General features: G+C 36.6%; 1 protein-coding gene across 2 annotated transcripts in view; it reads right to left on the reverse strand.

Moving 5' to 3' along the window:
- Positions 1–8,161: 8,161 nt before the first annotated feature.
- brip1 (BRCA1 interacting helicase 1) overlaps positions 8,162–13,293 on the reverse strand; it is a 222,607-nt gene continuing 217,475 nt past the window's right edge. For both annotated transcript variants that reach the window (XM_048612789.1, XM_048612788.1), the window contains exons 19-20: positions 12,322–12,633; positions 8,162–10,915 (exon numbers count right to left, since the gene is read on the reverse strand). In XM_048612789.1, the coding sequence (XP_048468746.1) occupies positions 9,882–10,915; positions 12,322–12,633 (1,346 nt within the window). In that variant the 3' untranslated portion in view covers positions 8,162–9,881. The remainder of the gene's footprint in view (positions 10,916–12,321; positions 12,634–13,293) is intronic.

Here is a 13,293-nt window from a genome sequence, read left to right on the forward strand (position 1 = left end):
AACGATGCTACCCGAACGTTGCAGGAACAGCAACTCATATTCCGCTTGGGAACCCTGTAGCCCAATGGTATCAATGTGGACTTCACAAGCTTCAAACTCTCCCCTCCCCCTACCGCATCCCAAAACCAGCCCAGCTCGTCCCCGCCTCCCTAACTTGTCCTTCCTCCCACCTATCCCCTCCTCCCACCTCAAGCCCCACCCCCATCTCCTACCTACTAACCTCATCCCGCCCCCTTGACCTGTCCGTCCTCCCTGGACTGACCTATCTCCTCCCTACCTCCCCACCTACACTAACCTTTACTGGCTCCATCCCCGCCTCTTTGACCTGTTTGTCTCCTCTCCACCATCCATCTTCTATCCGCCTCCCCCTCTCTCCCTATTTATTTCAGAACCCCCTTCCCCTCCCCCATTTCTGAAGAAGGGTCTAGGCCCGAAACATCAGCCTTCCTGCTCCTCTGATGCTGCTTGGCCTGCTGTGTTCATCTAGCTCTACATCTTGTTATCTCAGATTCTCCAGCATCTGCAGTTCCTACTATCTCTAAGAACAAATTGTACCCGAGTTACTAATAGTACACTGCAAGTTACGTACTGAATAATAGCAGACTCTTCTAGAAGTAGATTCAGGAACATTAGGAAGCATATCATAGCAAAGGCAACATGAGTTTATGACAGGCAAATCATGCTTAACAAATCTACTGGAGATTTTTGAGGATGTAACTATTAAAATAGATAAAGAAGAACCAGTTGATGTGGCGTTTTTGGGATTTTCAGAAAGCTTTTGAAAAGGTCCCTCTTAAGAGGTGAGTGGGCAAAGTTATAGCACATAGGATAGAGATAACATATTAGCATGGATCGAGCATTAGTTGACAGATAGAAACCAGAGATTGGGAACAAATAGGTATTTTTCTGAGCGGCAGGCAGTGTCAAGTAGGATACCACAAGGATCAGTGCTTAGTCCCCAGCTATTCATGTCATATATAAATGACCTGGATGAAGGAACCAAATGCAACACTTTCAAGTTTATTAGTGACACAAAACTGGGTAGTTGTGAGGAGGAAGTAAGAAAGCTTCAAGGTGATGCAGACAGGTTGAGAGAGTGTGCAAACACATGACAGATGCAGAATAACATGCTAAATGTGAAGTTATACATTTTGCTGTGAAAAAACAGAAAGGAAGAGTATTATTGAAATGATGATGTATTGGCGTGTGTGGATGTACAAAGGGATCTTGGTGTCAATGAAAATAGACAGGCAGGTGCCACAAGAAATGAGGAAGGCAAATGGTATATTAGAATGTTACAGTAAAGAAGGAGGCTATTTGATCTATCATTTCATACTGACCTCCATTATAAGAGGATTTGAGTTCTGAAGTAGGGATGTCTTGCTACAGTTATGGAGAGGCCTGGTGAGACTACACTTGGAGTACTGAGTACAGTTTTGATCTCCTTCCCAAGTAAGGATATACTTTCCTGAGATGCAGTGTAGCATTGTTCATTAGGCTGATACTTGGGATGGCACAAGTGTCCCATGACAAGAGATTGGTTGGACTTGACCTGTATTCACTCAAGTTTCGAAGGATGTGAGGGGATCTGGTTGAAATGTATACAATTCTAACAGGGCTGGACAGATTAGATGTAGGGAGGATATTTTTCCAAGTTGGGGAACTCAAGAACCAGGAGACAGAGTTTCAGGATACGAGGTAAATAATTTAGAACTGAGATGAGGAAACATTTCTTCACTGTGGAATTCTTTATCACAGAAGGTTATGGAGGCCAAGTCACTGAATATATTTAAAAAAATATACAGGTAAATTTCTAGACTTTAAAGGCTTCAAAAAGCATGGGAAGAAAATGGAAATATGTCATTGAGATGGAGGATCAGCCATGATCCTATTGAATGGAGCAGGGTTGACAGGCCAAATGGCCAACTTCTGCTTATAAGTTCTATGTTTGTAAATGATGCTACATATTCAGAAATTAGCACATTTGTACTTTAAGGACAACAGATAAAGCTACAAAATACCAAATGTCTCAGATACGGGAATTATAAATTAATAGTAGAAACCAATGAAGTATGGAGGGTGCTGGTTCAAGCAACAATTTGTGCTGATTTATGTGACAGCAATCAGGGCAGGACTTCTACAATTGATCTTAGTAGTCCCAGTCTCAAGTACAGTAATCATCCAGGGTTCTCATTTCTGGTCAATAATCAATTCATGTATGGAACAGCTAAGAACACAGCTTTGATCAGGTATACTGCAGCTGAGTATCATGGTGTAGGCTGTGAAATGAATCATGGCTACTTTGTGATGTATTTTGTATCCATGCAGCCATACCCAAAGGAGTATGTTAGACGAGACCTGGAAATTGCCAGGAAAAATGCATTTAGAATGCAGGAACTTTCATTAGTGAAATGCCCTCATTAAAAAAATTACTTATCAATAGAATGAAATATTTATACTTATCAGTACAAATTATATCAAAATACATGGTCTATGAATTAATATTATAGTTAGAAGCAATATCTAAATGTTGGAGACTTTTTTAAATTAGCTGTTTGTCCCTACTCCATGTGATGGAATCCTCTTCTCTTTACACCTATTCCTTCCAGATCTTCTGTTTACAGTGCCTTTACATGATCTATGTATCTTTAGCCCTAAAATAAAAGATGGTGTTAAGAATCTTAAGTATGAAAAGAAAAAAAAGTCAGTTAGATCATGTCTCTCCTGTAATGGGTTCTATGCATTTCATTTAATGTTCTGAGAAAAGGCCCTATTCTCACAAATACGAGTAAAACAAAATCTTAGAAGTACCAATTTAACATCATTTTCTGGGATTAGGTTTCCAAATTTGTTTTGATATGAAGTATCATCTGGTGACTTTGCGAGACAAACAGCCAGAATATCAAATATAACGCACTATAATTTTCCAATACAGAGTAGCTTGCCAGTGGTAAAGTCTCAGGAAGTTGGTTGGCTATGGCATATGTTCTTTACTGATGCAATCTTTCCCTTCACATGCCCAGGATCGATAATCTTCCAGGCATTATTCAATTATTACTGCTCTCTTTGTCTTTATCTTAATAAATCTCATTCCTAATCAGATATTCATGAAGTTTCTTTATAGAGAAAGGCAAGCATTTATGTTGCACCCTTCACAGGCTCAGGACAGCTCTTCAGTCCAACTTGCCCACACTGACCAAGTTTCCCAAACTAACCTAGACCCCCTTGTCTGCGTTTCGCCCATATCCCTCCAAACTCTTTCTATTCATGTACCTATCCCAATGTCTTTTAAATGTTGTAACAGTATCTGCACCTACCACTTCCTCTGGCAGTTCATCCCACATACGAACCACCCTCTGTGTGAAAAAGGCGTCCCTCAGGTTCCTTTTAGATCTTTCTGTGTGCATCTTTCACAATCAGTTAACCACTAAGCAGCATAAATTCTGCTGCTTTAACTAGCAGTTTATTTACATACAGAACTTTGAAGGTGTGGTAGGGAGAGGAGGGAGGAAAGGAAGGAGCAAGGGGTAAAGGAATACTTCGAACTTTGCATTGTCCTTAACAGTCTGTGAAACCTGTTCAGAAGTAGCTCCATCATTTGGAATTGCATAGTTCACATTAAACACTCAACCAAAATGGTATACATCAAAGGGCATTTCAAGATGCATTAACAAATGCTTAAATTGTGCAAATATATACTTGTACAACCAGCCTTCTTGGAAAAAAATCAGATACCCACACAAACTCCAAGTCTTGTAGAGATTCCGCTTGGAGTGACTCTGGGAGCTGCCCTCATCACTGTGGAAGAAAAGAGTAGGGTTCTCATGTGGATTGCCAATTTCTGCCACAAAGATGTTTATCTCCAACTGAAAATTTTTGTAGACATCCTTAAACCTGCCAGAGTCATGGACAGTGGACTGACTGGAGGAGACAACTCTAACCTTATTTCAAAGGTGGGGACTTTATGAGTTGGAGGAGACCAAGAGGAGGCAGCTTGTTTCTACTCTCACCAAGTATGGGACATCTTTGGGTAAGGATGATGGTGACATTGGGTCTTGTGACCTGCTAAGCCACAGTCAGATTCCCTAATCCAGGACCTCATGCATTCACTGGAAATCTGGAAATACCTGCAGAAGTCTTTGGAGTGAGGTGTCATCCCAAAGTCATCAAGTCCATATGCCTCCTTCATAGATCTCATGAGGAGGAAAGATTAAAAACTGAGCATCGATTACCTGGTAATCAATGCAAAGACTCATAGGAACCCTTACTCTCTACTTAGGAATGCGGAAGCATTGCAAGTTCTCAAAGATGTAAAATATTTCTGTAGTCTTGATTTGGCCCAGTTTGGACACAATAGTTTGACAAATATAGTTACGTCTTTCAGAACTATGCTGGTTATCTATAACACAATTAATTGCACAGTTTACTTGAAAATGAGTATTTTCTAAATGTCATTTCATTGAATATTGCATTTTAAATATACAAATTGCATTGATCTACAATTAGAAAAACAATACAAATCCACAGCTGCCTCAAGTTAAATTTCTCATCTTCAGAGCTGCTCTTTTTATTGTAGAGATTTTTATTTTGCAGAAGATGATTTATTTCCCAATTCTTTCTTTAAAATCAGCCCCTCGTTACCTGCATTAAAAGCTGGATTAGTTGCATTCAGGTTTGGATCCTTTTCCAATTGAAGTAGTCTGTCCATTGGCTCTGAATATTTGTTGCCTTCGACAACAGTCCTATTGTCATCTTTACAATTTAAGCCTGAAATTGAACTATGAAGTTTATCTTCACTGCACTGGGCAATCTCTAATGGAGATGAATAATGTTCAGGCATTATTATTTCAAACTGAATAATGGGTGCTTTATCTCTGGCAGTTTTTGATTTTCCATTATATTGTTCTTCAAAGTGTGGAGAGGTAGCAGAAAGGCAGGTGCTGAAACATTTTCTTCCACATTTTTTCTTTTTTAGTTGAATTTCGGCTTTAGGTTTAGAATGACAAGATTTTGTAGCCTTATTTCTATATTCTATGGGAAACAGTATTTTGCTGGATTTTTCACTATGGGGCATAACATATGCTCCATCAGTCTGGGTTACCAGGCTGAATTTCTCATCATTACTTATACCATTTTGGTTTTCTATTTGGTTTCTATTGTGGATGGGTCTTTTAGACAGTACATTTGCATACACACTTCTCAAACTATAATGTTGTTTGTTTGAAGGTATATTTCTCTCCTTCTTGAAACCAGGTGTACCAGATAAAATTGACTTACTTTTCATTGTACTTTCCTTCACATTATTAATTTGCACACTTGATCTACTAAAAGTGGACCTTTCCACTAACTCCCCCACAAACAAGTTTTTGTTTTCTCCATGGACAATTTTCCCATAGTGGGGTTTCGAAGTTTTCTTCTTTGTTAAATGTCTCAATTTGGAGTTATTCATTTTGTTTTTTTTGTGTTGATTGCTCAGCTTAACAGGACAATTCTTTTTTTGACTGTGTGTTTTATTTAATGTTTCTATATCAGCTTCATGCTTAGTTTGAGTACTTGGTCTTGGCTGTTTAACACTATCTTCCTTTGCAAATGTTTTTCTACTTCTTAGATGAATATGCTCATCTGAACAGTCTCCTTGGCATTCTTGCTTTGATGGAGCTGCAGAACCCTCATTGGGAACAGTGACTTGACTTTTCTCATCAGAAAAAACACAGGAATTATTAGTACCTAAGGAAATGAATTTAAAAAGATGAAAAATCAATGAGACACTTTACAACAGTGATTTTTTCAACTATCATTTTAAGTGCAATATAATATTAAATTATTTTTTAAAAATTCAAGATCTAGTCACATGCCAAATGAAAACTACACTGATAGCAATTTCAGCTTACTAAAAATCCACTAAACAAGATGGGAAGGGCGAAAGGACTTGCACTTGGAAAATAGTTTTCCTGCTGAATAAGGCACTGAAACCCAGTAGTTACTTACAATTTGTAGACATCTTAATACCGGCAGTATTAAATTGTTTAAATGAACTTTCAAAATAACATTTCAATTTTGCTACATACTTAGCAGTTGCTTCTATTTTAAAATAACCAATAAGAAATCATGAGGAACTGAGAATTTTTTGTAAACAACAAGTTACAGTGATCAGAAATTCTGAAAAGACAGTAAAATTAGATTCATTTATCACATCCAAAAGTGAACTTTTAAAAATGTTTTGGAGAAACAGTTGGAAGTGAGATTAAATGGATACTTCCTACTAGAAGTGAATGGCCTTATTCAATGCTGTACAGTTGTAGCTGTTGATAGCTCCAACTGATCTGTAGCTTAGTCTGGTGAAATAACGTTACATTAGACTCAATCAAAAATAGAAGTACAGAATTTTTCTTCCGACCTTAAACTCCAATAAACTGACATTCTTTGATGAAACCATGCAGGCTCTTCTTGATTATCTTAAGTTATTCTAAGCGTATAACTATGATCCCTTTAATGATCAGTCATTATATCCTCCCGAAACAGATGTCAAGCTAACTGGCCTACAGTTTTCTGCTTTCTGCCTCCCTCCGTTCCTGAATAGAGGTGTTATACCTGCTACTTTCTAGTCTGAAGGAACCTTTCATGAACTGATGGCATTTTGGCAAGTTTGCACCAAGGCATCTACTTGCCCATTAACCACCTTTAAAAACATTAATGGAGTCCATTTGGACTTGGAGAGTTGGCAGCCTCCAGTGCCATCAGTTTGCTTGGTGCTGCATCCCTTATGGTTGTAATTTCACCATCTTTGTCCTTCCCTTCCAACTCATGATTTTAGTTATTCTTGGATCCTCTGAAGTGAAGTCAGAAATACTGTATACTGTATCAGAACACATGATATTACAAGAAAGCAAAAATCAGAGCTCTCTTGGTCAATATTTGTAATGTAGGGCTGACAGTTCAAAGCACAAATTTGTCTAAAATTCAAATGCAAAATGCTTATTACCACTTCCCTCAAAGTGGGTAAAAAAATCAGTGGTGGAGAAGTGGCTTAGACTTCCAAAATAACCATCAGCACAAATGGTAGTTTCACTTTCAGCTGATTAACTACATTGCTTCTTGAAAATGACTACTTTGGTATATATTTGGGGGAAATTTAATCCCCTGTTTCTCTCCCCTCCCCTTCATGAAAGCTAGGGCATTTGAACAGTGTGAAAGAGCTTCAGTGAGATCCCATCAAATGCAATTTCTAAGAAGAAATATGAAAGACAAAAATAGAAAATACAAGAACATATAACAAAGCAAATTTGTATTAGTACAATTAACCAATTTAAGATTAAATTAGATACAATGGTCTCCAAGAGTAACATTTAAAAATAGTATTGAAACTTTAAAACAGCAACCATGTGATACAGCCCATTGGAGCCTCAATGTATTACAACATGGAGCTTTGTCCCATGACTCCCAATAAATCAATTTTCTTAGTTATACCACCATAATGAAGCTCCAAACAGAGAGAAAGGAAAACAAACAGAATCAACGGCTCCTGTGGTGAAGACCCAGATTCAAATTCCACCTGTGCCAGAGGTGGGTAATAACATCTCTGAACAGGTTGATTTCAAAATATATAAGGAAAAAAAATGAAGTCAAAGTCACCTTTGAGCCCTTTCTTACACTTCCCGGTGGTTTCAAAGGGAATTGGGGAAAAAATCACTTTCTCAGTGGGATTTATGCATAGTATGGAAAAACTATGAAAGGCAAATAAATTATTATTTAAAAAAGAGGCAGAACCTTGTCCTTAAGAAATAAATCACTATAGATTTGATGCATAAAATGTTCAAATATCATTGCTCCACAGGCAATGCAACAAAAAATCAGTGAAGTCAACTGAGAACCATCACTTTGCCAAATGGCTCTTAAATTGGAAAGCTACCAGCTCAAGAGATTTTCTTCACATTATGCCAACTATATAATCACGACATCCAAGGATTACATTTTAACATATTTCATAAAATCCTAAGCCAAAAATATAATAATCGGTCCATTTTGACAATGAATTCCGGCTATGAAATTTAGTCACAAGAATCCCTCCTGAGAAAAAATGTACCTGCTTTGTATTTATTATTGTAAACAGAACATTAAATCAATAAAAATTTTCAAAACACAGAATACAGTTTGCATTTGCAATTAAAACAAGTAAGTTTAACAAATTTTCTTTAATGGCCAACTGAAATATTTTATTTTTACAAAGAGAATTTAACTTACAGCTTCTGATACAAATGTGTCACAGTTACTTGACTGTGAAAAGCAGCTTCTCCGGACCTCCAAATTACACTCCTTACATATGAAGTAACAATCTCATGAAAGAGGAAGACAGACATTCTGTGGGAAAGTTCTACTCTCTTTTTCATTCTGCCCTTAATATGATTCATTACATGGCACCTAGAGATCTATATTTCAGGTTGTATAGGTTCATTATTAAAAATGAAAATCAGCGAAATCATTAACAGAAATTATATCTAACACAGCTAAGAAATTATTTTTAAAATCTACGTAACGATATAGGAACAGATTGTAATTTGGAAGGTTGTTGGGTAGTGTTGCAAAGTGGAGGATATCATTTAGCAGTTTATCACATACATATTCAGTTCCATTGAATCTAAATCAGTCAGTGATCCAATTTTATGTTTGTGCCTCCGCCCAAAACTAATTTCTACTTCACTGACTTTCAAGATTAACGCGATTCTAAGAGGACCAGAGCACATGATATAGGGCCCAATGTTAGGTTCACAAAGATTTTTGCTTCCTAACTAACATTTAAGTTATTTTAAAATTAAACTATTTATGGAACAGCATACACAGAAGTAGGCTATTCCATGAAAACACTTAGCCTTTAAAGAATACAGCTACATAAACTATGGATTATTAATGTCAAAGACTCTGGTGTCATTCAGTTCTGCGAAAAAAAAGTCCCCACAAATGTGCCAAAACAAAATGACAGTAATACAGTTCATTAAAAATTGTTCAAAAATGTTATTGCAAATTAGAGTCTAGCCAGTATTTGCCAATGCTCATTGCCAATAACTTTGGCATTAGGATGGGTTAAGAATAAACGTTAACATTATTTCCACCTACTGTAGTGTAAAAGACAAAGTTTACTTGCTTTGATTAAATCTAATTATCAGTTGTCTACTTCAGTCAGTGGATAGTTTAAGGTTTAATTTCCACATCTCTAGCCCACAGATGAATAACTTACTAACACAATTTCTTAGTAAACATGCTTTGCACAACTACATAATATTATATAACGGCCACCAGATGTCTTCAGCACATTGGGATGTTACTCACTAACTTAAGTAACATCACATTGTAACAAAAGCATAATAGAATCTAACGTAATTCCGCTACGATTAATTTTCATTTAAAAGGCACTTAAATCTATTGTTCTTATATAGCTTGGATTTATATCTACCTAATCCTTTTGCTTAGTATCTCTGCAAGTGCAATGTGAAACGAGTTACAGGAATCTCAGTTCATAGTTGGCATTGGTCCATGGCATAAAATCACATTAAATTTGAGATTAATTGATCCTCATATGCATAGTGAGATTCATATAAAGTAGCAAACAAAAAAATTAAAATTAAAGCGCAGAAAATTCACTTCAAAAATTTGGACTGTAGCATATTGCTAGAATTAAGTGGAAATGTTCCTCCTCTCCCATTTCTATACCTGATGCTACACAAGATGTTCAATTCCCCAACATGAACACTCCTCATCAGAAACAAAACCTAAACGAAAAACTACAGAAGAAGAGAGCATATTAAATAGCTTGGCTTATTGCTAAACACATATTGTTAAATCAGAATGAGTCAATTCGATAGAATAATACAGATATCAGTTTGATATTAGTTATTGTCTGCAGGGAAGCTGAGGTCTTGTGCACAGACATTATCACTTATTAAGCTTATACCTTTATTTCTAGATCTGGACAGTCTATGATTTCTGTTCCTTGTTACTTTGTCAGTCTTTGCCAGCTCACCAAAGTGCTGAAGTCCTTTAATGGCGCCATCCTCCTCCTCATCTATCAGTGTTGTTAACTTAGGCACAATTTTGTCTTTCACTACTAAGTTGGAACACAAACTGGTGAGATTATTTTCACTCTGTTCAAAGCCACAGTGCATTTTATTTTCATTATATTTTGTCAGCCCATCAAAGTAGAGTGGATCTCGATTTATATTCTGCAGTATTTTCACAGATTCAGAACCTTTGTTCACAGGTACAGCAGGAAAATCACAGATATCGTCATCTTTAGCAATATCTGGTGAATTATCCCTCTCTGCTGTTTTGAAACGTTTATCCTCTGGATCCTTGTCAAAAAGTTCAGGGGTAAAATACCATGTCTCATCTTCGTTAACATCATCTTCTTCTACCTGCTGTTGCATATTAGTATCTAGTAAGGATGGTGTTCCCATTACCTCTACATCATCCTTGTTTAACAACCCCACAACAGGGAAGGGTGATCCAGCCATGGAGCTGTTATAAGAATTTCCTGCACTGTCATAAGCAGTTTGTTTTTCTCTATTATCCTGTAATTCATGTTTTACCATATTTAATAATAAATCCTCTCTGATGCTTATTGATGTAGAAGCGTCTTTCGATAACACATTCTCAAACTGAAATGAAGTCATTTCTGTTTTTTGCTCTGTGTGTCTAATGTTCTTCGCATAATCATCTTGCCCCAACTGAACAGGTGCAATCTGTGACTGTATCAATGGTGTTCGGATTGGTGTTGATGTCAGAGGCCTTTTTTTAAAATACTGCATGATAGATCCTTGCTTGTCTTTACTGTCATCATTTTTAGAATTTTTCTCCATGATACTGGTATTTTTGAAGAGCGGAGTCTTGGTAGTTATGGTTGTAGAGTGTGTTTCTTTGTTATCTGTAAGACATGCCAATAATTATTAAGAGTCATTAAATGCCAGTACAGCATACTTTTATCTCAACAATTTCATGTTACATTCACTTTTCACAGTTATACAAAATCTACTGCACAAAAAAATGACCTTAAAAGCATAGTCAAAACTTTTTTCTCTGCGTGTGAGTATAGATCAACAACTCAGGTCATGATTACTGTGAATATTCCTTTAAAATTTATTTAAGTCTTCCAATCACCAGTGTGGTACTGAACTCTCAAAATAGAGCTATTATCAAATTACTGATAAAACTGGTAAGCTCACCACCACCTTCTCAAGGGCAACTAGGGATGGACAATAAATGCTGGCCCAGGTTAAGATATTGAGACAAAAGCAAAGTACTGTAGAAGGTGTAAATCTAAAATAAAAGCAGAAAAACCACATCTGGTTTGGCCAACTTTTTGGAGAGAAACAAAACTAATATTTCAGTCTGTGACCTTTCATCAGAACCAATAAATATTAGAAATATAGGTTTCGAGCAAGTGAAAGAGTGGAGAATGGAAAGATCGAAAGGGAAGGTATTTCTGAAAAAGGATATGTTGTCAAAGGTTTTCAGAGAGCACTCACCAGGACAGCAGATGCACGGAAAGAAATATACAAGACAAAATGGTTCAACAGCATGTCTCTTAGCAACAGTTAATTTCTGGACAAAGCAAAATGTCAGCTGAGCTATTTCATGTTCAGATATTAATTGTATGCAAATTAATATGCAACTTCCTTAAATCCACGAAAAAATACTTTAGCATCTGAAGTGATATGGAACAGATTTCTGCATCCTACAAATAATACCATCCCAGGGCTGACACACTTACTCAAGAAAATCAAAAACAAGTCTTGCCATCTAATTCTCGATATTAAATTATTTTTAAAGGGTAAAATTAACACAAATCCAATTTTACTTAACAATCCTCTAGCGCTCTTATTCAGCTGGGTTAAAGGATGAAAATATAAAATTGATGATAGAGGTGATACTCTCTGAAGTTAGGAACTGAGGAATTTTGCCATAACAGTGGATAAACCTATTATCGTTATTGAGTGACACCTAACTGGCAAAAGGTACACACCATTTTAATACAAAGTGAGGACAAAAATCAGTTCACTGCTGTCCCTCTTCTAAAATACATAAAATTCCCTCTTCCCTAATATTAAAAGTCTTTACTAGAGCAAAATATGCTGGAATTTGGAAATAAAATTGGAACTGATGGATGGTCACAGACCTGAAATATTAACCCTATTTCTCTGTATGGATTCTGCTAGATCTGCTGACAATTTCAACATTTTTGTGCTTTATTAATAAGCTCTATACATTTTTCTCAGAGGTCACACTAAACAATTAAGTTACTTGTAGAAATAAATGACATCCAATACTAACCAGGCATTTCTGTAGTGCTCATTTTACTAGTATCACAGTAGGGAGGTATAAGGTTGACATTAGGATTAGTTTTCTGGCTTTCTGTCGTAGCATTTGGTGCATTGCATGTCAGATTATCATTTTCCAAGGGTTGTGGGCTGATGATCTGTGATTGATCGTCTTTATTATTGGTGTGTACGTCTACTCTTTTGCAGATCTTGGGTAAATGATCAACATCCTTCTGGTGATCATTGGCAAACGTGCATAATGAATCCAATGCATTGTTGAAATTTGAATGGTGTTGTACTTGCTGACGGATCCACTTTGACAAACCTATAATTAAATATAAAGTTGGAACAAATGAAAATCAAAATAGAATGAGAAAAACAGCATTTAAAACAGGGTAAAACATTTTAAAATGGTTTATAGATTTTATGAAGTCATCCTTAATAAATGTGAAGACACCATAGTCCGACCAGACCAAAGGGGTTGCTCCCTCATTAGACAGAGATGACTGATGGTAATTTAACTTAAGGGTAACCATGCCTCAGTCGATGGGTGAGGTTGAGAAGGAGAGTCATTCACAATAACCTCAGCTGATGCGGGAATTGAAACCAAGCCGTTGGCATCAATCTGCACGGCAAACCAATCAGTCAACCAACTGAGCTAACTGGCCCCTTTGATATAAATCAAAAAAGTGATGTTTGTGAAGAAATTTGTGAAAACAATTCAGTTTAAAACAAAACATTATTATTTGGGATTTTCTTTTCTTTCAATTTTAGCACATTACTGAAACGTACTTCTAGAATCCTACAGAGAGTTGAATAAATTAGTACAAATCTTAAACACAGAATCATAGAATCTTACAGTGCAGCCAGAGGCCACTTGGCCCATTGAGTCGGAACTGACCTTCCAAACAGCTTCCCACCCAAATATTTTCTTTTGCAAAAGGTTAGATGTAGGTACAAATTCCTTTTACCTACATAAAGTCCA

Source organism: Rhincodon typus, chromosome 26, assembly GCF_021869965.1.
Source record: "Rhincodon typus isolate 14 chromosome 26, sRhiTyp1.1, whole genome shotgun sequence".
In the NCBI taxonomy this organism is placed as follows: domain Eukaryota; kingdom Metazoa; phylum Chordata; class Chondrichthyes; order Orectolobiformes; family Rhincodontidae; genus Rhincodon; species Rhincodon typus.